This window comes from Schistocerca piceifrons, chromosome 4 (genome assembly GCF_021461385.2).
Source record: "Schistocerca piceifrons isolate TAMUIC-IGC-003096 chromosome 4, iqSchPice1.1, whole genome shotgun sequence".
Classification (NCBI taxonomy): Eukaryota; Metazoa; Arthropoda; class Insecta; order Orthoptera; family Acrididae; genus Schistocerca; species Schistocerca piceifrons.
Window position 1 is genome coordinate 753,279,298 of NC_060141.1, and position 26,732 is coordinate 753,306,029.

Sequence of the window (26,732 nt, forward strand, 5' to 3'; positions counted from 1 at the left end):
TTTGAATGTAGCTTTTCCTTTTGAGGCTGCCTGAAAATTAGTCGTCATGTTGGTTCCTCCCATCGACAACAGGGTCATTAGAGATGGAATGTAAGCTTGTATTAAGGAAGGCTGGGGAAGGAAATCAGTCATGACCTTTCAAAGAAACCATCCAGGCATTTGTCTGAAGCAATTTAGTGAAATTGCGGAAAACTTACACCAAGATGACTGGATGCAAATTGGAACCATTGTCCTCCCAAATGCAAGTCCAGTGTGCTAACCACTGTGCCACCTCGCTTGGTGTGACAGTGAGAAGAGGCAGCAGCCCTGGGAAGGAGTGAATTACATAGTAGCACTAAGAAAGAGCAAGAGGCAGATAGTGGCAGTGAGAGAAGACAGTAGTGGTAGAAAAGAACACAGGAGACTGTGGCTATGTGATAGTGACAGTTAGGGAGACAAAAAGATATAATGACAAGGGGCAGGTGTGAAGGAGTGACTAAGAATGGACAAGTAGGAGTGAGTGTGTATGAGCAACTGACAGTGAAGGGCTAGTGGGTGTGAGCGAGTTACAGTTAGGGGAGCTTTTGAGAATGAGAGGTGAGCTGCAAATTAAAAACAATGTAAAAATGAGGTGTAATCAAAGAGTAATGGGAATTTTTGTTTTCTTAAAGAATCTTTATTCATTTATCAACAGTAACTTTTGCTCTTCAAAGTAATCACCATGAGATATAATACAATTGTGCCAGCACTTTTTTCAATATTGGAAGCGCTTCTAGAACTAAGTTTTCATTATGGCGCTCAGCTCCTTCAGCGACTCTGGTCTTATCTCATCAGTCGCAGCAAAATAATGTTCTTTTATGATTCTCTTCAGCTTCAGAAATAGAAAGAAGTCGCAGGGGGTCATGTCCAGTGAATACACTGGCTGAGGCAACATAACAGTTTTGTTTTTTGCCAAAAAGTCATTAACAAGCATTGATGTGTCAGCGGGAGCATTATCATGATGGAATTTCTGCAAGTGCTTTCATCACAATTCTGGTAGTTTTCTTGCAATTGCTTCACACATACGGCACTTAACTTCCAGGTGGTATTCCTTACTGACCATACTGCCTTAAGGCAGGAGCTCATGATGCACCATCCCATCATAATCAAAGAAAACAATGAGATGAACATGCAAATATTATTGAACATATGAAAATTTTTTCAGTCTTGGCTCTTCAGGCAGTTTCCACTGGGATAATTGGGCCTTGGTTTTGATATCATACCCAATACATATGATTAAGATCACCATTATAACCTTCTTTAGAAGTTCTGGATCATTGTCAACTTCATTCTGTAATTACTGAGCGATGTCTACATGACATCATTTTAAGTCTAAATTCAACAATTTTGGAACAAACTTTGATGCTACACGTTTTATGTCCAAAACATCTGAAAAAATTGGTTGTCATGAGCTAAAGGATATGCTGACATCATCAGCAACCTCTCTGGTAGTGATTTTGCGATTTTCCAGAACCATTTTCTCTACTTCTTCCACATTGTTGTCAGTAATTATGTCTTTGGCATCCACTTTGAGTGAGCCTGGTGGCTGACAGAAGGAACCAAAATAAGTTTATGCCCATCCTTGTTACTGAGTACTGGCTAAACAATCCCATCTACAGCTTCAGTTTCTGTCTCACTGTAATTAACTCTCTTGCCTGCTGACAAATACAATGGCTTTATTGCACATTATCAAACCCTTTTGATATATACCTATATTTACCACAAAAATTTTACTGTTGTCAATTTTGGGATTTAATCAGGTTACTGTATGTAATATTATATTAGCTGAACTACTTTGTAGATCTAATTAAAACTCTGGGGCTTAGCTGTGAGTGCTTCAACTGTTGATCGAGTGCTTCAACTGTTGATCAGTAAGTTATTTATAATTTTATCTATGGGAGCATTTATTTGTGCCTTACATTAATACTCCAGTGTTTCACATAGTTATCATTATAAGATTTGTATGGAGTATCACTTAAGCTAAAAAAAAAAAAAAAAACTTGTGTTGACCCACACAGTCACATATCTGGATCACTGTCCCTACTGTGTAGTGATTGCATCCCTGATATGAGTTAGGGAGACCCTACAATTGTCAACAGTATGGCATAAATCCACGAAGTCACACTCTAGCTTGTCACAGGAACTTTGGGATTCTCAATCAAGCCTTCACCTCGGCTCAGAACAGAACTTCCCATTGGCACTGACAACAATGCCGGAGATTGGAAGCTTTGTTGAACCTCTGTGAACAAGACTGGTCCAGTGAACTTTCTCTGCCAGTTGCTGGAAAGAACAACGTATAGCCTTGGGGACTAGGTGACCACCTTTTGTTCCAACATGCACCACAATCTGCAATTGGTTTGTATTTTAACAAGAGAAAAACATTTGGTAAACTTTACAATTCTGCTGAAGATAACTTTTTGTTTTGAACTTTTGTCAAGGTTATTCTCGCAGGCACTTGGTGCACAATATCCAGGTGACCCATGTTAATTTCATGCAACAAGGAGTGACACATCAGTGGGAACAGACTGCCGAGTTCTGTGATTGAGAAGTGACAATTCTCCATAATGCATTCCTGCACAAGCTTCAAAAGGTTGACTGTGGTGACGGATGGTCTCCCGCTGTGCATCTCATCGTGAATATTTTGGCAACCTGCTGCATTGCACCAGCAACACACCATTTGCTTGCTCATGATGTTAGGTCCTTAGTCATGGCACAGCTAATTTCAATCATGCTGTGTTCTGTGCACTCAAAATCTTTCTCACCAACTGCACTTCACACAGTGGGAGTCGGAATATGAGCCTCCATTTTCTACTACTGTTACAAACTAATGTGAGACATTGGGAAGTTCTGATACTGCATGCACCATGTCACATCATTACTCTACCATATGAATACAGCCACTTCACACAACATACGGTTTGATAGCTGTGGAACACTTACTTTCTAGATGGGCTTCATGCACAACAACATTTTTAAGTATCAGAAAATTTTCAAAATGTACTTTGTATCATCATATAAGTAGATGCTGAAATTATGAGGAAAGACTGAATGAGGATTCTGTTGCCAAATTTTCTAAGAAGTATAAATGCAGTTTACAACTGACAATGTGGTACAAATTTTTCACAGCACTTGCAAACATTCAGAAATAAACAATATACCACAATACATGCAAGCCTTGACACACTTAATGAAAGATTGTGGGAAAATAACATGAACAGTTGAACATTATAATCTGAAACTTAGAGTTGGACCTACCTGGCATGTGTGGCCATAATAATAATAATAATAATAATAGAATAAGGTAGCCCCTACTCACCATATAGCAGAGATGCTGATTCACAGACAGGCACAGAAAAATACTGTCAAAAAATGAGTTTTCAGCCAACAAAGCCTTGTTCAGAAATAGAAAACACACACACACACACACACACACACACACACACACACACACACACACACAAAATGATCACAATCCCTGGCAGCTGTAGCCAGATAATAATAATAATTGGTAGCTGGCTTACATATAAATATTATAATAATAATAATAATAATAATAACTACATGAGTCATACCACACAATATCCACCAGTACATCAACGCAATACAGCTACATCAAAACGTATATATACAACTACAGAAATCTGTAATTATTGATACATGTTCAATTACCCGAAAGTTCCTAAATGCAATGTAACATATACCGTACAGTTAAAAGGAAGTCACGCTTGATCAAGGTCTGCGTCACTTTCCATTTTTAACCAGACAAAACGTCTGAGAAAGGAAAGAAATAATAATAATAATCGGTAGTTGGTTTACAGATACATATAAATAAATATGCAGAATGCATGTTTGTTTTTTTTTTTTTTGTTTTTTTTTACATAGCTCACATTGTGTCATCATCTACCCTGTTGTGCTGAATATGAACTCTGTAATGTCAGTTTACCCTACTTGAAATAGCAAAAATTGTACAGCACCACAAAGTACATGTTATGCTTGGGATGGTAAACGCTCATAATTAAATCCAGTTTTTGATTCTCCCAATTGCTCTCACCTCCACTCTCCTTTTCCCATTCAACAACTATGTCCATAAGCAACATCTTTGGAGACCTGCATTTTAGTGTCTGTGTGTACATATGTGAAAGTTTGTTCTTGTGCTAGAAAAAACACAGATAATTTACTCAAAAGCAAGCACAAATTTTTGAGCTGTTATGTCTGTCTGAGTACATCACATTTTTATGGTAAGGGTCAGCAGTCAGTCATTGCAACAAGTACTGATTATTCACTAGTTGTCTAGGAATTGGAACACTTTTCTATCCACGGACACCCCTGTAGAAAACAGTACAATGTGAAAATAGCTTCAGAGATTTACAAACTTCATCTGCCAGATCATTTAAAAGTATCATGAATGATACTGGTCTTATACTGCCTTGTGATACCTTTGAACTTAACAAGCAACTTTACTCTCTATTTAGCAAACAACCAGCCACACATTTACCTTAAGGTGACTGATGTCCCATTCTTTTAAACACTGTTGTTATGATGATTTCAGCTGTACGAGGGTTGACCAAAAAGTAATGCCTCCACCTTCGTAACTCTTCAACAGCTGGCAGCATTGGTATGCGGCAGGTACTTGTTCCATAGCCTCTTCTCTACAGCTCCAGTTGGCGGGAAGCCTTAGCATTGAACGGTTGTGTTGTTAAAGTGTTAAGTAAGGAACCCTGCAGAGACAGTTGGTCAGTGCAATTTAAGCAATGTGTAGTAATTGAATTCTTGACAGCATAAGGTGTCACCCCAAAGGAGATTCATCAGATAATGAAAGCAGTTTATAGTGATTGTGTTGATGTGAGTACTGTGTGTCATTGGGTGAGTAAGTTTAAAGATGTTGAGGCAGGAACATGTGACCTGCATGGCAAACAAAGAGTTGGACGTCCTGTGACAGGAAACACAAAGTTTCACAAGCAAAATGTTGACAGACTGATTCAGGAAGATCGTCATATCACTCAGAGAGAAATTGCAAGCACAATCACCATTTTGCATGAATGTGTGGGTCACATTATTGCTTTGCTTGGCTATCGGAAGATCTGTGCAGGATGGGTACCCTGGATGCTGACTCCTGAGATGAAAGCACACAGACTTGAAATTTGGCAGGAACTTCTCTCGCATTATGAGAATGAAGGTGACGCCTTTCTCCATTCAATTGTGACAAGAGACAAAACGTGGGTACACCATTACTACCCAGAGACAAAACGTCAGTCTATGGAATATTGACACAAAGACTTGCCCCCAGAAAAATAAATTCAATACGCAGCCCTCAGCTGGAAAATTCATGGCCACAGTGTTCTGGGATGCAGATAGTGTTATCCATGTTGATTTCCTTGATTGTGGAACAACAATAAATTCAGAGTATTACATCACAATGCTGCAAACTCTGAAACGACGGCTAACAAGGGTCTGAAAGGAAAAGGAAAATGTTTTTCTGCAGCATGACAATGCCAAACCACACACTTCACTTGCCACCACAGCAGAACTTCAGAGACTGAATCTCACCACGATACGACATCCTCCATACAGTCTAGATTTAACACCATCTGACTTCCATCTGTTCCTGATAATGAAATACGATCTGCAGGGACATCATTATGCTTCTGATGAAGATGTTGAGAGAACTGTGGGACTGTGGTTGCGGAAAGAGAGTGTCGACTTCTTCTGTGACGGCTTCGGAAAACTTGTTCATCTTTGGCAGAAATGTATCCTATTGGCTGTTGATTACATGGAAAAGTGAATATTGGTAATTAAAGATCACATTCTAAAGATTATTTCTGCATTTGATTGATTAAAATATTTACATCCAAATCCAATTAGCGAATGTGGAGGCATTACTTTTCATTCAACCCTTGTATCTGCTTGTACTTACCATTTCCCACATCCTTCCTGTTTTGCAAATAATATATGAGCTGTGTCACTTCTTGAAGTTTACTTGGATGAATGAGGCTACATTTTGCTATTACTTCTTCTGCAAGGGCTGCACAGTTTGTGTCTTCATTTAAACTTTTCAGTCTTATGATTTTTTGGCATTCCTGAAAGAAAAAGTGGAATTGAGTGTCAGTAAAAGAAAATTTTTAAATATTCTGAGAAGTATATGAACTGTAAAATGGTGCATTAAATATAAATATTTATGCATCACTTCACCAAAAAATATGTCTGTGGATTCTGTCAATGATATGGATATTTATCAGTTACTTTTGTCAGTTTACTTTCATTGATGCTTCGACTGTATTTTGTCTTACATTTGATGAAGTGTATTATGGAGGGATACCAACAACCGAAAATGCAATGGTGTTCTTTTTTTTCTTTTTCTTAACAAATCAAGTAAAACTAGCAAGCAGACAGAAAGTTACTAATTTCCTCTTCTGCTGTAGATCTATTGGCACTGATTATAATCCTCATGCTGTTTCTCACACAAGAGTTTTTCTGCTTGATGTATTTTAAATGGAAACTAATTGTACCATATGAAAAGCAACAACGGGTCAAAGATTTTATGCCAAGAAACTTTATCAACAATATCTCCCCAGGCAGAAAAACCCCTCCTGTCTAAATTTCTTCAATTATTTATCCCTGTTTTCTGTATTATTTCTATTCTGGACAATTTTAGCCATAGTTTAAGTACAATGTCAGTTTCATAAATCCTCAGGTTGTGAGTTATACAGTCAAATTACTTGCATAAGTCAACCTCACTTTTTCATTCCTTCTCCAGTTTCCTTCTTCCAGTCAGCTTCTTAAAACTCATTTCCTCAGTCTGGTCCAATCACTTTAATTCATTTCACAGGCTTCTTCCTAAGTCTGTGTATCTTCAGTCACAATAGCGTCTCAGCTTACTCTCCACCCTGCCTCCCCTCATCCCAGTCCTTTATCATCATGTGCAATACTTTTAACCCTGGGTGAGCTCCCACAGGTTAATATACCTATCCCATTTCTCTCCCATCCCTCTTCTTACTATTGGCTCTACTTACAGTAATCACTCCCTTTCTTATGCCACTTATCCCAGGACAGTGCAGCTGTGTGTGCATGTAGCTCTCTGTAGGCTCTGGTCTGAAGAAGATTGAAGGTTAAAAACGGAGCTACTAAGTTCTTTTTCATGACCCTATTCGTCACACCCAAGTATGTGGTGAGTCAATAACTTTAGTCATGCTACTGTCTGTTTCCCTTTCTTAATTTACCAGTATTATGTTCATTTCTCTTATCTCTTTCTTTATCCGCAATGAATCCAAACCTCAGGTGTTTTTAACTCTTGAGCAGGAAAACATTACAAGAGCCATAATGTTATACAGTAGGTTAAAGAATCCTTTCCATTATAGCAACAGTAGGTAAATTATTTGACTCTTTTATCTTGATCCAAGTAGTTGCAACATAAGATGACACAATAAATAAGTTATGGTTCCTGAGCAGAGTCCTAAATTTTTCCTGCAAATTTAAGTGGTAAAAAAATAACAAATCAGGTTTCAACTGAATTTTATCACAATCAATTTACTAAGCTCATCACATAGACACAATGAAACCTATTCATACCTTTCTGTCTCCTAGTAGTGGGTCACCAAGATCACCTAAAATAAAAGCTTCTAGTTCATATGTAACCACCAAAGCTTTCTCAGTTGGATGGACATCTATAGACCTTGATCGAATTTTCCTGAAAGAAAAATTTGAAATATGTGTATTATTATTTTCAACACATATTCCATTTATTTTCAGTGCAATAATATTCATGGATGTATGGTAAAAACGTATTAATGATTGCATTAACTATACCAATGTTAAAAAAATAAACTAAAATCCTTTAGGGTCAACAATAAGCATAAGTGAATAGCCATTTTCATTAGCTGTAAAATTATTAAATAGGAAGGACAAATATTACAGCACTATTTACCTCATACAGTGCTATGAGGTACAGCAAATAAATGAAAGTCTGACTACTAGTGGATAATTACAACTCTTGAAGAATACATTACAGTATGCCCCCTCATCATGGGGGGAGGTGTCTGAATGATCTGTCCCTTTTTAACCTTTCCCAACTCACCCCACTTTCTCTCTCACGAAGGAACTAATAGTTCTGGGACTGGGAGGGAGGTGAACTGGACATACGATAAGATGGGGGGATTTAAAGATATTTGCAAAGATAAATTCAAAGTTTCTATGCAGGGCACACACCAGTTGCTGTCATATACAAAGATGGTGAACAGCACAGTGGTTGACACTTTGTGATGTGGAACAGATGTAGTGAATTCTCTCTCATAAAAACATATCTTAGTTTTCAAACAATGTAAAATCCAGGTTGCATTACTTGTTATATTGTATGTCAGTTTTATGGGACAAACCAAATGTTTATTCTGAGTGTAAAACTATAAATTTATACCAGACCAGACAGACATTAACAAAGATTGGGAAAGCTTTGCACATCCCTTGATGTGGTGTAGCTGTCTTAATGGCATTTCCATTGAACCAATTCTGGAAGAAGGAAGAAAATTAACATTTAATGACCAGCCAGCAACTAGGTCATTACAGAGGAGCACAACTCAGTCTGGGAATGAGAGAGGAGGAAATTGGGGACGCACTTTTTGAAAGACGCCATTCCAGCTTTGCCTCGGGGAAACGATGGGAAATCTAAACCAAGATGGTCAGTTAGAGGTTTGGGCTGCCGTCTTTGTCTCTCACCACTGCACCACCTCACTGAGTTTCAATTCTGAAGACCTATAAAAAGTTTCTAAAATCAACAAGTGAAAGTTTTTGAATTTAGCTCTCTTTGTTCTGACCTTATTGACAGTTCACTATAGGTATCTGGAATTTTAATCTACATATGAAATTCATCGCCACTTTTGACTTCTCTCACACATCTTGTTATTCACTTGAGAAAGACTTTGTAGAGAATTTTCATCTCTGTCTACACTTATACCCTGGAAACCACGAATAGCAATTTTATTTGTACTATTGATTAAGAAGGGCTGTGAGATGAACAATAATTTATAAGCCTCTGTACATGTTGTGATCTGTCTAACTATAACTCCTCAGTCTCTAATTGAATATGTACTTGACCCAAGAATATCAACAGATTTTGCCCTGAAATCTGGTTCTTTGAATTACGTTGTACATTTCATAAGATAGTTGGCAGCTTTCTTTATGTGTCAGCTCTTTCAACATATAAAGCATTTCTGAACCACTCCCTTCCAGTCAAATAAGTTATGGGAAATCACACCTATTTAATTTTTTTCTTTTTCTTATCTCAATTACTTCATGTCTTTTCTTTTTCCTTCTACTTTCCTTAGCTCAACTCAGATTACTTGCTTTTTAATTTTCTTTTATGAGATTATATATCTGATCTTTGTGAATGATAGGGGACTGTGCTTGTTCTGTATAGATGCAGGAGTAAATGGCAGCCACTGATGTTATTGCAAACAGCTGGAAGCTATGCTGACCACAGCCAACACGCTTTATGGCCCCTCAGTGATAATTTTCTGGTGTATGTGGCAGATGTGTCTGGTGCCTTTGGCATTTGGCATCATCTGCGATTCCTGAATAATGAAACAAGTTTTATCCTCAGATATTACAACCATTTTGGAGACTTCCAACTTCTTGAGGAATCAACAAACAGACATCACACACAACTCAGCTCTCCCCTAAAGATTCTTAAGGCAGTTGATACTGGCATCAGTGTTCCATAACGAATTTGATATGATTCTATACTGTTAAATAGGGTATACAATCCAATTTTATAAAATATCAGACTACTTAAGTGGCCTCATTAAAGGAGGGACAAGAAAGGTAAGATTAAAAAGTTGTGAAGGAAGAAAATGAGTGAAGTTCAGAAATATGCATCCAAAGACTAGAGTAGCACAGTAACAGAAATAAGAAAATGCTACACAGATAGGTAAAAAGCAAAATATTAGATAGCAACAGCATAAAAGCAATAGAAAGATAAATTGAAAATATAGTCCAGGATGCAGAAGGGATCCACAAAGGGACAAAAAACATACTCCAACACATTACTGAATGGCAAGGAGAGAAAGGAGGAGGAACAGGAAATGAAGGATTCATCAGAATCTGAAGTAGAACAATCAGCTATTACCTGAGTAGAGACTGAGAATGCCTTGCAGCAGATGGAAGGAAGCATATCAACCAGGCCAGATAAATTGACAGCAGACATGATCAAACCAGTAGTCATCTAAGGAATACAGTGGCAACATTGAAGGAAAATAAAGAACCAAATGACTGGGAGGAGGTGATTATAATACCTATATTCAAGAAAGGAAGTAGGGGAACATGTTGTAATCATAGAAGAATCACACTCTCTTAAAATATTGGGAAAGATTAAGGTCATTGTTATAAAATCTATTTGAAGAGGAACAACTTGAATTCAGAAGCACCAGAGGAACAACAGAGCTCATATTTTCACTAAGATAGTTAATGGAAAAGTACTGAGAACAGGGTAAATATCTCATAATTGTATTCCTGGATCTGGGAAAAGCATATGACAGTATGCTAAGATGTACAATCTGGGAGTGTTTAGAAAAATTAAAGGTTCCAAACTCACTAACAAGAAAGGTGCAAATGCTATATGAAGGCTGCAAAAGTAGTGTACAAGTGGATAATGGCTGATCGGACTGGTTCGGGACAGAGAGAGGAGTGCAACAGGGTAATGCAATTCCACCTTTACTTTTTATTGCACTTACCGAAATGATTATAAAGGAAACCAAGGTGATATGAAATAGTGATCTCAGTGCTTTAGTCTTTGCTGATGATGCAGCTATTTGAGGAGAAACAGAACTAGAGGCACAAGGAAGATTAGATGAGTGGAACTCAAAGTTTAATGAGTATCAGGTGAGAGTAAATAAGGGCAAAAGTGTAGCAACGATTATGACCAGGACACCTACCCAGGGAAGCCTGATGCTAGATGGACAGAAAATTGAATGTGTGGAAGCTTTCAGTTACTTGAGAAGTACAATATCAAGGAATGGAACTGCCACTCTAGAAGTACAGAATGGAGTAACAAAGTAATCTAAATTTTTCAAGTGAAACCTTTTGGGGACAAGGCAATTAATGTGAGAGCCAAACAGACCACATTTAAAACACACCTCCTGCTGATTATGACACAGAGTTTGGAGTGCTGTGTAATTAACAATGCAGATTCGAGCAAGCTACAAGCATGTGAAATGAAGTTTCTGCAATCACCTTTCCAGAAGGCTAGAAGAGATGTAACATTAGGACTGAAGATAACAGAGGAGAGATGCAAGTAGATCTGTCAATGACTGAGAGTCTGAGTATTGCATGGTTCAAGTGGTATGGACATGCAAAGAGAATAAAGGAATAACCACCTGATAAAACAATACATGGGTAGAAATATTCAGGGGAAAAGATCAATATTACTACCCAGAAAAATGCAGTTGAATCACATTAAGGAAGAACTGAAGACTTGAGGAAAAAATTGGAAAACAATAGCAAGACAGGAAGTACAAGATAGAGCAAAATTGAGACAAATTGTTCATAAACATCCTACCCTGGAGGCAAACCTCATGTTCAAGTGTGAGAACATTCTATAAATGTTTGCATACCTCATATCTAAGGCAGTACACGGGTAGGAGCCCAGTATTTACCTAGTAAAATGTGGAACAGTGATGAAGTCCCATACTCCTTGACAGAGAGTAGAGGAACGATGAGGGAGACCCGCACTGCCGTATTAGGCAAGGTCCTAGTGGAGGTCATTTGCCATTACCTTCCTCTGACCGTAATGAGGATGAATGACGATGATGAAGACGAAACAACAACACCCACTCATCTCGAGGCTGATGAAAATGCCTGACCCCGCCGAGAATCGAACCCGGGACCCGGTGCTTGGGAAGCGAGAACGCTACTGCACGACCACGAGCAGCAGACAAAATGTGGAAAATTGCCTAAGAAACTAATCCAGACTCGCCTGCTCACCAGCCCTTATCATTAATCTGTGAGGCAGATTCAACACAGGGTTGTCTCACCTCTCCCGGTTCCTGGAAGTATCATGTTAAATGTCCAGGTATCCGGGTGGGCCAAACAGAAGCAGATATACCTGAAATTAGATTTGGGCATCCATAAGAAAGTGTCACAGTACAATTACCATGCATGGTATATAGATATATGTTTGATGTTATCAGGAGCTTCAAGTGACACATCACATGCAATGCTGATGAAAAAGAGAAGGTCACAATATTTACTGAAAGTTGTATTGAAATGCAGGCAGACCCACAGAGGCAGAGGATTGCAGGGCCTGGCCACTGGCAGACAAACAAAATGCATTGCAGAAAAATATGCGAAAAAACTATTATTGTTTGATTACATTTTTAAATTAGCATCAATAATAAATATCTATGTGCATGGGTTCTGGGATCTTTAAGGTAAAATAACCATATGAAGCATATGATCTTTGTTACCCAACATTACTATATATATAAAATGAGGGAAAGCAAACACCCACCTATAACAGTCTGATGTGTAGAGCATACAAATACATAATGGAAAACAGCATTCATACTAGCTTTCAAGCTCTTGTGCTTTTTATACTAAAAGTACGCGCATCCCCCAACAGAGCCACTCACTGTGGCCATGGGAGGGGGGGGGGGAGACGGGGGGGGGGGAGGGGGATGGGAGAGGGAGAGGGGGAGAGGGAGAGAGAGAGAGAGAGAGAGAGAGAGAGAGAGAGAGAGAGAGAGAGTTGGGGTGGTGGGGGGTCATGCATACTGTTTTCTGCTGTGTGTTTTATGCTCCACACATCAGTCTGCTATAGGTTAGTGGCTGCCGTTGCCTTGCTTTACGTATTGTTCCATTCAGGAATTTCCATTATTGTTTGACATTAGTAAATGATTTTTTCAGATCAGGAAATTTTCCATTGGGACAGGAGGAGGAGGACATGCAAGAATTGAGCCACTTCTAAGGTAATGTAGAAAATATTAAAAAAAAATCTTTGCAGTTGTTATTCCAGAAAATAATGGAATAAATTATGAAATATCACCTAATGAATTATCTCAATAAATAAAACCACCTTGCTGAAGTGTATAATTATTTCTGAAGTAACAGAACCACTAAATCAATCTTAATATGTTGACTGATGCGTGCTTAGTGATGGATGTTTCTGCTAGGGCTGCCAGTGGCCACAAGACAACCAATGTGTTAATACGGCTTGCAGAAGTTTTACTAAATGCAGTTAAGAACTTAGACTGTTAAATTTTTCAGAGGTAACATAAGAGGAGACTAAGAGACTTCAACAACAGTTACACTACCAAAAACTGTAAATGTTGTGAGAGATGTTTCACAAAGCCTACAAAAAATTATTCATAAAAATTATCTTTGAACGAAGTTTAAATACATTGTCAAAAGCAGAGACAATGTAGGTAAAATGCCAGTGGGATAAGAGAGAGCAGCACATGGCTCATGGTATTATCAAAGAAAACATTATTGCATTGGTCCCAAGTTATTGACTGATGTGCCCAGCTGGACTGAGAAAGGGGAAGGGAGGGGAGGGAACAGACAGATCTGCTCCCACACCCCCACTCCCTGGATATAAAATGAGCTCTACAAACCAGACTCATATCCCACCCTGCCACCATTCACCACTAAACTAAAAAGTTGTACCATCACCTCCCATTGCTCAGATCCTGAACATGCTATCTGGCACAGATAAGTATGTCAGGATGGTGAGGTATAGATTTGAGACGATAATGAAAATAATTCATTAAGAGCCATCAAGACAAAACAGAGAAATCTGAGCTTGCACAGAAAGATTTTTGTATTTATTTCTTCCCTGTGCTATTTGAGATCATAACAGTAAAGAAATAGTCAAAGTGCTTTTATGAAATGTCTGCCAAATGTTTAAGTGTAAATTGCAGCTGAATCATGCAGACATAGCTAGGAAAATAAGAGCCTATGTACATTTCACACCTTGCTCCTAAGAACTTAACTGGTCACATGGACAGTGATAACAGTAGGTTTTTCCACCACTCTGACAACTATTACATCAAGTCCTTATCAACTTCTCACTTACGTAGGGATTATGAAGACACAATTACGTTAATTACAGCACACACAGAGGTGTTTAATCAATCATTCTTCCTGTACCCAACACATGAATGGAATGGGGGAAATCATAGCTGGCACAATGGGATGTACCCTCTGCTATACACTTCACAGTGGTTTGCAGAGTAAATATTTATATGCAGAGCTACACACACACACACACACACACACACACACACACACACACACACACACACATTGTGTATATCTTACCATGAAAAAGAACCTCCGAAGTTGTGGATTGAGTCAAGTCATACATTCACAACAAAAGCCATCAATGCAGGATTCTTTATCTTTAAAGTATACTAGCAACAAATTACCACTAATGCTAATCTAATGTTGATTAAAATCAAGGAAATCGTTTTATATACAGTTAGGGATACTAGCAGGAAAAAAGTGGCTTTGGAAAAAGGAGCAACTGTTTCTCCTCTTTCTTCCATTCATCAGATGTTTTTATCACGTACTTCAAAAAACAAAATATTTAAATTGACACAGACCAATACGAGATGTCTCCACATTGGCAAAATGATGATCCGTTTCACACAAACATGAGTTATGTGGATTCACATATCCAAGATAAATATTCTGACAAGGTGTAGGGGCGGTGACTTAATGATGTATTGTCTTACTGCGTTTTTTTAATATGTTGGAATTGTCAAGTTCCTGCCTGACGTCTGTCGGTAATCTGCCACAAATTATTTTCTGGGCCGAAATTTTGTAGCAGATCAAAACTGCGTTCCGGACTAGCAGCCGAATCTGCGCCTTTTGCCTTTCGTGTGTAAGTGATCTAATGACTGACGACTCTGCGTTCGAGTTCTGGTCCATCATATAGTTTTAATACCCAAGCTCCAGTCGGCGCACAAACAGGTGGAGTGGAAATTCATTTTGGATTTTCTGAGCTGCTTCCTTCGTTGCGAGTTGCCACCAACATAACCATTTTCTACGGCGTTTTAGCAGCCGGTATGGCTGGGTTACAAAAACATAGCACTTTGATGTTTTAATATATTTACTACCTAACACAACTACCGAGCACGCAAAGTTTTAAGGAACGAATTAGTTATGCAAATGTTTCATTCTCATTTTATGAAATATGAGGCTCGTGTAAATTTGTACCATTTCCTTGTCAAAACCTTGTCACCCATGACGTTCTTGCTTGCAGAAACAGTACACACATTCTCAAACTAAATTTACGAATGTACAAAAAAAATGACATCAACTGGCCAAATGAGATTTCTCAAATCTCGTTCTCCGCATCATTACACAGTAAGAGCTGTTCAAAAAGACATTATGCAATTGTATGTCGTACTTCTTTAAATATCTCGCATCCTCTGATTGCATTGTAAATTCACAACATCCAATCGCTCCACATCTGTCAAACAACAGACACAGAGATGCCAATGTTATTTACTTCTTATTTGCTACTTTTTCAAACATTATCGTTGACGTTGTTTCAACATAACAAAGATATATATCTTTGGACATAACTAATAATTTTTATTGTATAGCTCACCTTTGTAAAATATAATTAGGAATTATATTACTACACTTTAATAAAATTAAGAACTGTCCATTTCTGAGACAATCAACTTTTTGTTATGGAACAACTTGCTTGTGAGTAGCTGCAAACTGCGAAGTACTTTGACGAGTGACAATCAGCTCTTCAGCTGTGCTGCTGCGCGAAGACTCGTGGTATTGGGGTAAAATGCCGGTATCGTTGTATGTTATTTTGCCAGTAATTCTGGCACTAACTCTTATACGTGGCTATCGGGAGATTAAATGGGGACGATGTAAAAGTAAAAGTTCGCTACATGGGAGAGTTTTCATAGTTACTGGTGCAAACTCAGGTATAGGAAAGGTTACTGCTCGCGAACTTGCCCGGAGGAAGGCAACTGTAATAATGGCATGTCGTAATATTAAAAGTGCCCGTGAAGCAATCGAGGAAATAAGACAGTCCGTCACGACAGGAGAATTAGTGAGTATTTCTTAAAAACAAGAGTTCGGACGGAGAAACAACAGCGCCGCTGTTCGTAAACTTTCAAATGCTTTCTGCTATTCCAGATTCCACTGCAGCTCGACTTGTCATCTTTAGCGTCTGTGAGAAATTTCGCAAGTGTAATCATTAAAGATTTTCCGAAAATTCATGTGTTGATCAATAACGCAGGAGTATTTATACCAATTGAGGAAAACAGAACAACAGAAGATGGCTTTGAAATACACTTTGGTGTAAATCACCTAGGCCATTTTCTCCTGACGAATTTGCTGCTGAAGAAATTAATGGAAAGTGCACCCAGCAGGTCGTTAAGTAACACATTTTAGCAGACTTTTCTAACTTTCAGATTTGTTTTTATTTTTACAAAGCCCAACAAACAGGTCTCTGGAGAAAGCAACATTCGTATAGAAATGGCAATTTCCATAATTCACTACACTTAATAAAAAATTGACAATACCCTTAATGAGGCATTATGTAACTGGTATGAACCATTACAGTCTGATAGCTTTGCAAGGGTCCAGAGTTCATACTGAAGTAACAGTCAACTTATTGCTGCGATTCCACTCGTCGGTATTGAACCGTGACGTACTCTGTTATGATGTGTGACGTCATTGAAGGGCGGCGTGTTTTGAAGGGGATTGATTGTAGAGGGCATGCTGAAGTAAGCGGTGGCGCTCTAGTGGTATTTTTATGATTTGTTTCGTAGTCACGGTGCAGTCGTATAGGATTCAGCAGCTGTGGGCGTCGTGGTATTTGGATGTATCTTGTTGGTATATTTCATTTTACTTGTGGTGTTTTCCAGTGAGTCGTGTTGGAATTTGCGTGTACGGTGCGATTTTTGGAGATTGTAGTTGGCTTGTTAGTGATTAATTCTCGATTTCTGTAGTTATTTGCTATCGATTTGTTTACGGTTTTTCACCTGTTAGTCCGTCATTTGCAGTCTGTTCATTTATTAAACTGAATTTTGGGGTCTAGTGTAGCAGGGGATACAACCCGTCGGCTTTGGACAATGACGTCACAAGTCGCCAGAGAGCAGTTTACCATTTTCGCTTTTACTGTTATGTTTCAGTTTCGTTTTTTTACTGATTGCTTAATAAAGTGGATCTGTTTATTCTATCTCGTGAGATTTTTTTAAAAAAGCCAAAAAACACTTATCAGCCACTGAAGGGAGCTACAACACTAAGAAGAATCGCTTCTCGATTGTGACCGCTGAGGGGACTAGTGTAGCAGGGGATATAACCCGTCGGCTTTGGACAATGTCACAAGTCGCCAATCGAGAAGCGATTGTTCTTAGTGTTGTAGCTCCCTTCAGTGGCTGATAAGTGTTTTTGGCTTTAAAAAATAAAATCTCACGAGATAGAATAAACAGATCCACTTTATTAAGCAATCAGTAAAAAAAAAACGAAACTGAAACATAACAGCAAAAGCGAAAATGGTAAACTGCTCTCTGGCGACTTGTGACGTCATTGTCCAAAGCCGACGGGTTGTATCCCCTGCTACACTAGACCCCCGCTGAGTAAGTGGATCAATGTTTTTAATCAAATCACGGAAGGAGGAAGGTAGGTGGAGAACTGTTTATTAGCATATCGAAAGTGCAACTCTGTCATTAATAAACATTGATCCATGTACCTTCTCCGATGATTTAATTAAAAACATCCACTTGGGACGTTTATCGAAACTATTTCCTCATGGGCAGACGCCGTAAGTGCACTTTTACTGTAGGGCTGAGATATATATAGGATGAAATGGAGATTGGGATAACTGCTACTGTCGTTGTGGATCATGTTAAATACGCTTGAATTAGGGGTTTTCGGCATGCTGATGACAACACGGGTTGAAGCAGTTGGGTGGATTTCCTGTCTCTACTAACCCCATGGATCCAAATGTGAAATTTAGTGGTAGTCCCTTAGAGGCTGACATCGGGGAAGATATTGTTGGTGTCATAAAATTTCTCCAATTACATGGTTTTCTCACTGGTGGTGTTATTTGATGCTAGTGTCAAGTGCTGATGAAGTGGTCCAGAGATCGTCCTCCTTGGGCCATGGACCACTGTGTGTGTAGGTGTAGCCGAGATAATGTTTAGAGACAGATTAGGAGAGGTGCCTGGTTCAGGCATTGTAGGTTGGCTCTTGGCTTTCTTTTGGTTCCATCTGTAGGGGACACGGGCTCAGCGAACAATGGGACATAGTAGGCAATTGATTATATAATATGTATGACTATCGGAATGCCATCATAGTTGTTCACATCTAGCCTACCGAATCTTGCCATGAAACTAGATGACAGAATGATGCTAGAGTATGAGAATTGGGACGCATGTGTTTTACTGTCTTCTTTTGCAGACTTTGCCTTGCCCATACTAAGGATTTGTACTTCATTTTATGAAAACGAAATACTGAGGAAGTAAGCAATTATCATGGGAATTGCCCTTCATTCCACATAAAATACTGAACTATATCTGTGTGTGACTGAATAAACATGTTTTCATTAATGGGGATTGGGGCAGAGTGAACAGTTTGTTCTGGGCCACAATTAGCATATATGCAGGAAACAAAAATGGTTCACTAAGGAGAGTAAACTTGCTGAAGAAATGTAGAAAGGTGTGAACAGTGTAATCCAAGATGGCATGAATGTTGTGTCCCTAGGCAGTCTCTTGAAAGGCTAGTTATCTTGGCAACATGTTGTTAAAAAAGGTGCAATATTTGGAAATGTCAGAAAACACTGATAATGTTATAGATAGGATAGAGATAACAGACACCAACAACACAAGCACTGCTCCATTTGTCTGGAACTAGTGTGCGTGAAATTAGAACCTGTTTAAATAGTCTGACTCTTACCACCAAAGGAAATTTGATCTATTCCAAAAGCAACCACCCCTAAGACAAACAACTCAGTATGGAAGAAAAAGAGGAAGATTAAGAATTTTTACTGATACCCAGTAACTTTAGCCAGAGAGCAGGTGGTGAAGGCTCTGATATTCTTTAGATGAGTGACTAGGAAGATAATTAGTTTTGATGATGAAGAATTTAATATGGAAGATGAGTCGGAAGACTACAGTTGTGTTGTTGTGGAAGTGGCAACCAAAGGAAAAGAAATACCATTTTGTCATTTTGTAGTGCATATCAGTTCAGTTAATGAAAATGAAAGTGCTCTAATTGTTACTTCTCTGCAGATGTCATGAAAGTTTAACAGAATTTTTTCGCTTGCTCCAGATGCAGAATCATGTAAGTAAAAGTTTAGAATAGAGCCAGTGGTGTACTTTTGTGTTTCATGCAGGAATGTTGTCAGACCTTGCCATGAGGTGTAATGAGAACAAATGAAGGTGTGCCAGCCATTTGTGTTACACAACTAATGAGAGAGCAGCCGGCAGACAACATATTTTGAAGTAAAACATTCAGAAATGTGGAACATTGCTGTAAATGAGGATTTTTAATTTAATCCCTCCTTGTTTGAGTTGCAGTTGTTTAAACTGTGCCAGTGTCTGAAACCACAGACAGCATTTCAACTCATGATATATTCGAAAAAGCAGTTCTCGCCGTGAGCACATTGAGGAAGTGGATCAATGTTTTTTAATCAAGTTGTGGGAGAAGGTAGGTGGAGCATTGTTTTTTTTTAATTAAATTATGGGAGAAGGTTGGGAGATCACTGTTAATGAATATATTAGACATGTGACTATTAATAAAAAACAGTGATCACCCAGCTTCTCCCGTGGTTGAATTAAGAAAAAGTGCTCCACTTACTCAAAGCAGTGACTTTTGCTGTGCCTCAATGTGATTTCATCCACACAAACTGTTGACTCTTTAAGAGTCACTTTACCATCACATTTGATATATTTTTGTGGGGATTATGGAAGTATCTGATTCCACCCGTCTGCTTTGACCCTTGTCATCAATATGGCAGAAATGGCTATTCTAAGCGTCTCCAGTATGCTGCCTATGCTGTCACTACACACACACGGCAACAAACACAAAACTATGTATAAATAAGACAATAACACCTCCCTCCAAAAATACCATCAAAGTAATGGGACAACTGTGGGAAATTAGGGAGGGGACGAGCTAAATATAACAGTAAAAAAGCACACCACGATCCCAAAACACACAAAATGACGAACAAAAAAAATAAAAAATCTACGGAAATCGGGCACTTCCTTGACCTATATAGGTCAACCGCAGCTGACGGTACCAGGACACCAACACCTACAGCAAAAACTATGAAACTTGGAATTGGTCATTTCCCTTGACCCATGTAGGTCAACCATAATCATTGATACGAAAAAAACAATACCTACAACTACGAAAAACAAAACAACTCAAAAAACCAAAGGTCAAACATCCCTACGTAAGTTAAAATACATTTAATACACAATAAATACACAAAGCATTTCAACTTGATAAAAATAGACACAAAAAACAATTATGAGGTTACCTTCCATTCGAAAAGTGGGTGCACTCGGTGACTGTTATGTGACTTATAAATTATAGAGTGCAGCAATCAGTCTCCCTTTTTTAGATTTTATTACGCAGATCCAGATTTCGGCAAGTAGCTAGCCATTCTCAGTGCAATGACGCCCGAACAACAGGGACTTACAAGCACTGAGAATAGAAAATAGTGCATTGAGAATGGTCATTTTCATAAACCTGGATTTGCATAATAAAATCTTTAAAAAAAGAAACACACAATTACTTACCACCAACAAATTTTGGCACAACAAAGTAGGTCGACCAGCCGCCCCCCTCCCCGTGCATGCACATGTGCGTGCGCCCACACACACACACACACACACACACACACACACACACACACACACACACACACACACAACGTTGCCGTGCAGAACTAAATCACTTAAATTGGTACACTTCACTTCATAGCACTCGCTGCCATAATTTCGAAATATTTCTCTCAAAGCTCACTAATGTACTGAAAAACAGCAAACAAGACAATAGTTTCAATTTCAACCCTAGAAATAAATTACCTCTGTTCTCATCTTTCACTGGTTATGGCTAAGAGTCATCCCATTGGCTGTGTGAAACTGATTTTGCCAACTTATGAGCAGTAGAAAAGCATGGCCTTCACTGCCACTGGCCCTGGTCTAGAATTAAGCCAAGCATGTGAAATTAGCTTCACAGATATCATTTGTAGACTACCAAAGGCATCCATAGCTGGTGGTAGTAAAAAAAATTGTAGCAACATTTATATTTCCTATTGACAAGGATACATACAATGTCCAGTGGTTTTATTAAGTACAGATTCTATGTATCGCATGATGTTTACTTAGAAAAATAAATGTTTGCACTCTGTCTGGATATTTTTTTAATTATTGCTTTCTGTGCTCCATACAAATGCTCAGGGTGCCTAGGACTGGTTTTCAACGCTCTATTGACTTGGCTCCCTCATCTTTGTCAGCTTAAGCAGAAGTGCTGGCAGCACCTCAATGCCCTCCATTGCCTGAGCAACACCTGTTGGGGTGCAGATCGCTGTACGCTGCTGCAGCTCTACAGAGCCCTTGTCCAATCCCGAATTGACTATGGGAGTGTGGTTTATGGTTCAGCAGCACCTTCAGTATTGCATTTACTCAACCCTGTGCACCACTGTGGGGTTCGATTAGCGACAGGAGCTTTTAGGACGACTCCGGTGATCAGCGTACTGGTGGAGGCTGGTGTCTCTCCACTGCAGGTCAGACATCAACTGCTCGCCAGTTACGAAGCACACATTCATAGTTCCCCTGAGCATCCAAATTACCGTCTCCTTTTCCCATACGCGGCAGTCCATCTACCATGGCCCAGATTGGGGCTAATGAGTGTGGTTCGCATGCGGTCCCTTCTCTCCAAACTGGAGTCCTTCCCTTTACCACCTCTACTTGTGGTCCGTTCACGTACGCTACCATGGTGTACACCTTGGCCGCAGCTTCGTCTGGACCTTTTGTGTGGCCCTAAGTACTCCGTTAACCCCGCTGCTTTCCGCTGTCACTTCCTCTTGATTCTTGACATGTTCCAGGGTTCTGAAGTGGTTTACACCGACGGCTCAATGGCTGATGGTCACGTGGGCTTTGCGTATGTTCATGGAGGACATATTGAGCAGCACTCCTTGCCAGTTGGCTGCAGTGTTTTCACTGGAGAGCCGGCGGCCATATCTTGTGCTCTTGAGCACATCCGCTCTTGCCCTGGGGAGTCATTTCTCCTGTGTACTGATTCATTGAGCAGCCTACAAGCTATCAACCAGTGCTACCTCCACTCTCTGGTAGCGTACATTCAAGAGTCCACCTATGCCCTGGAACAGTCCCACTGTTCCGTGGTGTTTGTGTGGACCCCAGGACACGTCGGAATCCCCGGCAATGAACTTGCCGAAAGGCTGGCCAAACAGGTGACACGGAAACCGCTTCTGGAGATGGGCATCTCTGAAGCTGACCTGCATTCTGTCTTACACTGCGGGGTTTTCCGGCTTTGGGAGATGGAATAGCATACCAGCACTCACAACAAATTGTGTGTCATTAAGGAGACGATGTGTGGAAGTCTTCCATGCAGGCCTCTCGCAGGGAATCAGTTGTCCTCTGCCGGCTCCACATTGGCCATACGTGGCTAACGCATGGTTACCTACTCCGTCACAAGGACCCACCTCAGTGTCGCTGTGGCTCCCAAATGACTGTCATCCACTTCTTGCTGGACTGCCCAGTTTTAGCCGCTCTGCGGCAGACTTTTAACTTTCCCAGCACCCTGCCTTCGGTGTTGGGCGACAATGCCTCCACAGCAGCTTTAGTTTTATGTTTTATCCGTGAAAGTGGGTTTTATACTTCTATGTAGGTTTTAGGGCATGTCCTTTGTCCTTCTGTGTCCTCCACCCTAGTGCTTTTAGGGTGGAGGTTTTAATGTGTTGTAGAGTGGCTGGCTTTCCCTTTTTATTTTCGTGGTTGGCCAGCCACTGTGACCTTTCATGTTTTACTCTCTTCTGTTTCTAGCGTCTGTTGTTTTCTTGTCCTCTTTTGTTCCTTTTAGTGTTCATTGCCTTCCCTTCATTCTTGTGGCTTTTCCTTTCTTTTCGTTTTGTGTTATATGTTTCGTCCATTTTATTCTCACCCTTTTGGCATTGTTTTGTTAGGAACAAGGGACTGATGACCTCGTAGTTTGGTCCCTTCTCCCACCTTTAAACCAACCAACCAACTAACCATTTCCTCTCCTGTTTCATGCACAAATAGTGGGGAGGGGAGGGGAGGGGGGGTGAGACTCTGACTGTGAGCCTCAGTATGAGCCCTAATTCACATCTTATCCTTGTGGCTCTTAGGCGAAATGTGTGTTGACAGCAGTAGAATGATTCTGCAGACAGCTTCAAATGCAAGTTCTCTAAATTATCTCAATAGTGTTCCTTAAAAAGAACATTGTATTCCCTACAGTCATTCCTATTTGAGTTTCCAAACCATCTCAATAACACTGGCATGTTGTTCAACCGGCAACAAATCTAGCAGCCTGCCCCTGAATCACTTCCTTTAATCCAACTTGTTACGGATACCAAACACTTAAGCAGTACTCTAGAGTAGGTCACACTAGCATCCTATATTTGGTTGCCTTTACAGATAAACCACACTTTCCCAAAATTCTTCCAGTACACCGAAATAACCATTCGCCTTTTCTACCACATTCCTCACATTCGTTTCAATTCATATCACTTTGCAGTGCTACATCCAGATATTTAAACAAAGTGTGTCAAGCAGAACATTAATAATGCAATAGCTGAATACTGTGTATTTGATTTTCTACTCATCTGCCTTAACTTATTTTTTGCTACAGTTAGAGCTAGCTACTGCTCATCACTCCGATCCAAGTCATCTTGTATCCTCCTACAGTCAATCAACTTTGTCACCGCCCCATACACCACAGTTTCGTAAAGGAACAACTGCAGATTGCTGGCCATCCTGTCCACCAGATCAGTTGTGTGTATAGAAAATAATAGTGGTCCTATCACCCTTTCCTGGGTCACTCCTGACAGTGCCCTTGTCTCTGATGAACACTCACTGTCGAGAACAACGCACTGGGTTCTTCAAGCCACTCACATATCTGTGAACCTATTCAGTAATATCTTTAACAGTCTGCAGTGGGGCACCATGTCAAATGTTTTCTAGAAATCCAGAATTACAGAATCTACCTATTGCCTTTCAGCAGTGATTGCTTAAATGCCTCTGAGCATGCTGCAATTAATCTAATCTTGTCCTCGCAATCCCTACAGGAGTGATATATCAGGGGTTGTAGTACATTCTTAGAATCATAATTTGAAGTCAGTTCTTGAAACTTTGTAAGTCGGCTTGCAGTAGTTTTTTCTATCTTCAGAAGTCTCCATTATCATGTTATCCTCTGATTGTGTGTGCATGAGACTGGCATGATGTAGTGTGTTGGACTGGTATTTGTTCTGCCTTAGAGAGAGAGAGAGATCACACCATCAGAGCTGCTCACAGGTTCCAGTCTATTTAAGGATAGCAAAGTTGTGTATATAATTAGTTCCTGCTGAATATTACTTAAATACTGTGTTCAAGTTGTTAACACTTCCGTGGAATAAAGTTGTGTTCAGTTTACTGGTCGTGTTGTACTTATACCTGGTTATAACAGAGTAATGTGTGGGTTGCTGGGTGTCACAGGCTCTTTTTGACCCATATAGATTAACTGAAATATTCAACCCAAAGCTCCCCCCTGCGGGTCCGGAGGTTAGAATAGGCCCGAGGTATTCCTGCCTGTCGTAGGAGGCGACTAAAAGGAGTCCCTCCCCCTCAAGGGGGTAGTTAGCGCGTGCGTCCACAGATGGACGGTTCCACGACCTATATTTGCGGTCATTTTGGTTTTTCACTTCTTCTGGTTTCTTCCTTCCTTTGGTTGGTTCCTTTCTTTGTTCTTGTCCATCTCACTGTCTTACTTACTCGTTCCCTTGCCTTCTTCTCCTTGCCTTCTTCTCCTTGCCTTCTTCTCCTTGCCTTCTTCTCCTTGCCTTCTTCTCCTTGCCTTCTTCTCCTTGCCTTCTTCTCCTTGCCTTCTTCTCCTTGCCTTCTCTGGTCTCCGCCTCAGCGTTTGACACAGTCTGTCCTTTTTCTCCCTCTCTCCCTTCTTTTTCCTCTTCTTTCTTCCTCCCTGTGCGTGCCTGAAGGCCGACCCACACGTTTGCACGCGTAGCCGGTGACGGGGTAACGCGTAATTCCCCGCCCTGGGTAGACAAGTAAGGCACGCACGTACCCCCTGGTAAAGGCCAGGCCCAGGGAGGGGTGATTGCCTGAGCTGACACCTTCTGACCATGCCGATTAGTCCCTCCGTCTGTTTCTCGGGAGATGTGACCTGAGGTGTAAACATTCACCTAAGGCGGGAGCGCCCTCTGAGAGGGTCCCCACAAGGAAGGAGCGCACCATCAGAGACGCTGGCAATCATGGGGGATTCCTCCGCAATGGATTTATCTTCTTTTTCTCTCTCGACTTCTGCCCAAAAACGGAAACTTGACCAGCCACCAGTGACAAAAGAACTACCGCCTGCCCCACAGTTCCTCATAGTTTCTCGATCTGAGGACGGAAAGGATTTTTCCTCTGTCAACCCTTTCATTATCCAGAAGGGTGTAGATGCCATAGCCGGATCGGTCAAGTCTTGTACCAGGTTGCGTAACGGTACCTTGTTACTAGAAACTGAGAGCGCCTTTCAGGCACAAAAACTGCTTCGGGCCACACTCCTGTACACGTTCCCTGTTCGAGTGGAGGCTCACCGCACTTTGAATTCGTCTCGTGGTGTGGTATATACTAGATCACTCAACGGATTGACTGACGAGGAGATTCAGTCTTTGCTCGCTGAGCAGGGCGTGACGGCTGTCCATAGGGTCATGAAAAAGGTCAACAATGACCTTGTACCGACCCGGACACTTTTCTTGACCTTTGATAGTGTTCAGCTGCCGTCGCGCATCAAAGTGGGCTACAAGGTTATTTCTGTTCGCCCCTATGTCGCGACACCTACTCACTGCTACCAGTGTCAACGTTTTAATCACACTCACCAGTCTTGTTCCAATGCGGCTAAATGTGTCACTTGTCGCAGGGATGCCCATGAGGGTGACTGTCCACCTCTGTCTCCTCGTTGTGTGAACTGTCAGGGTGACCATGCAGCGTCCTCCCGCGACTGTCCCATCTACAAGGAAGAACGCTGTATACAGGAAATTCGGGTCAAAGAGAAAGTGTCCACCTCGGCTGCTCGCAAGCTATTTGCTAGTAGGAAGCTCACGCTGCTCCCAGCGGGGAAATACAGTACTATCCTCGCCTCTCCTCGGACTACCAGGGAGGTGGCAACGCAGACATGCGATCTGACCTTCAGCACTATGGTCGTCCGTTCGGCCAGTGCTAAGATTGCCTGGTCGACGTCTCCTCTTCCTCCCGTCACCCCTCAGACACAAGCACCTTCATCAGCTTCTGCCAAGACGAAGACCCAGAAGTCAGATGCAAGGGCCTTCAAGAAGGAACCGTCCCGTGCAGACTTCCTACGTACCTCAAACTCCCAACCATCGACCAGTACTTCCACTAAACGACCTTCCAAGAAGGCTCATAGGAAGCACAGTTCTCCTTCTCCGCCACGGCGCATTTCTTCGCCTGCGCCACCCAGCGGTTGCCGCCCCAGGCCGTCATCCATTTCGC

At 40.6% G+C, this 26,732-nt stretch overlaps 2 protein-coding genes across 3 annotated transcripts in view; one reads left to right on the forward strand and one right to left on the reverse strand.

Moving 5' to 3' along the window:
* The window catches only part of LOC124795324 (kinesin-associated protein 3), a 219,110-nt gene extending 203,593 nt beyond the window's left edge, over positions 1 to 15,517 (reverse strand). For both annotated transcript variants that reach the window (XM_047259297.1, XM_047259298.1), the window contains exons 1-3: positions 15,413 to 15,517; positions 7,585 to 7,702; positions 5,933 to 6,095 (exon numbers count right to left, since the gene is read on the reverse strand). In XM_047259297.1, the coding sequence (XP_047115253.1) occupies positions 5,933 to 6,095; positions 7,585 to 7,702; positions 15,413 to 15,444 (313 nt within the window). In that variant the 5' untranslated portion in view covers positions 15,445 to 15,517. The remainder of the gene's footprint in view (positions 1 to 5,932; positions 6,096 to 7,584; positions 7,703 to 15,412) is intronic.
* A 215-nt stretch (positions 15,518 to 15,732) lies between these two features.
* Positions 15,733 to 26,732, forward strand: part of LOC124796356 (retinol dehydrogenase 11-like) — a 50,179-nt gene continuing 39,179 nt past the window's right edge. The window contains exons 1-2 of the mRNA XM_047260509.1: positions 15,733 to 16,078; positions 16,165 to 16,400. Coding sequence (XP_047116465.1) covers positions 15,809 to 16,078; positions 16,165 to 16,400 — 506 coding nt within the window. The 5' untranslated portion in view covers positions 15,733 to 15,808. The remainder of the gene's footprint in view (positions 16,079 to 16,164; positions 16,401 to 26,732) is intronic.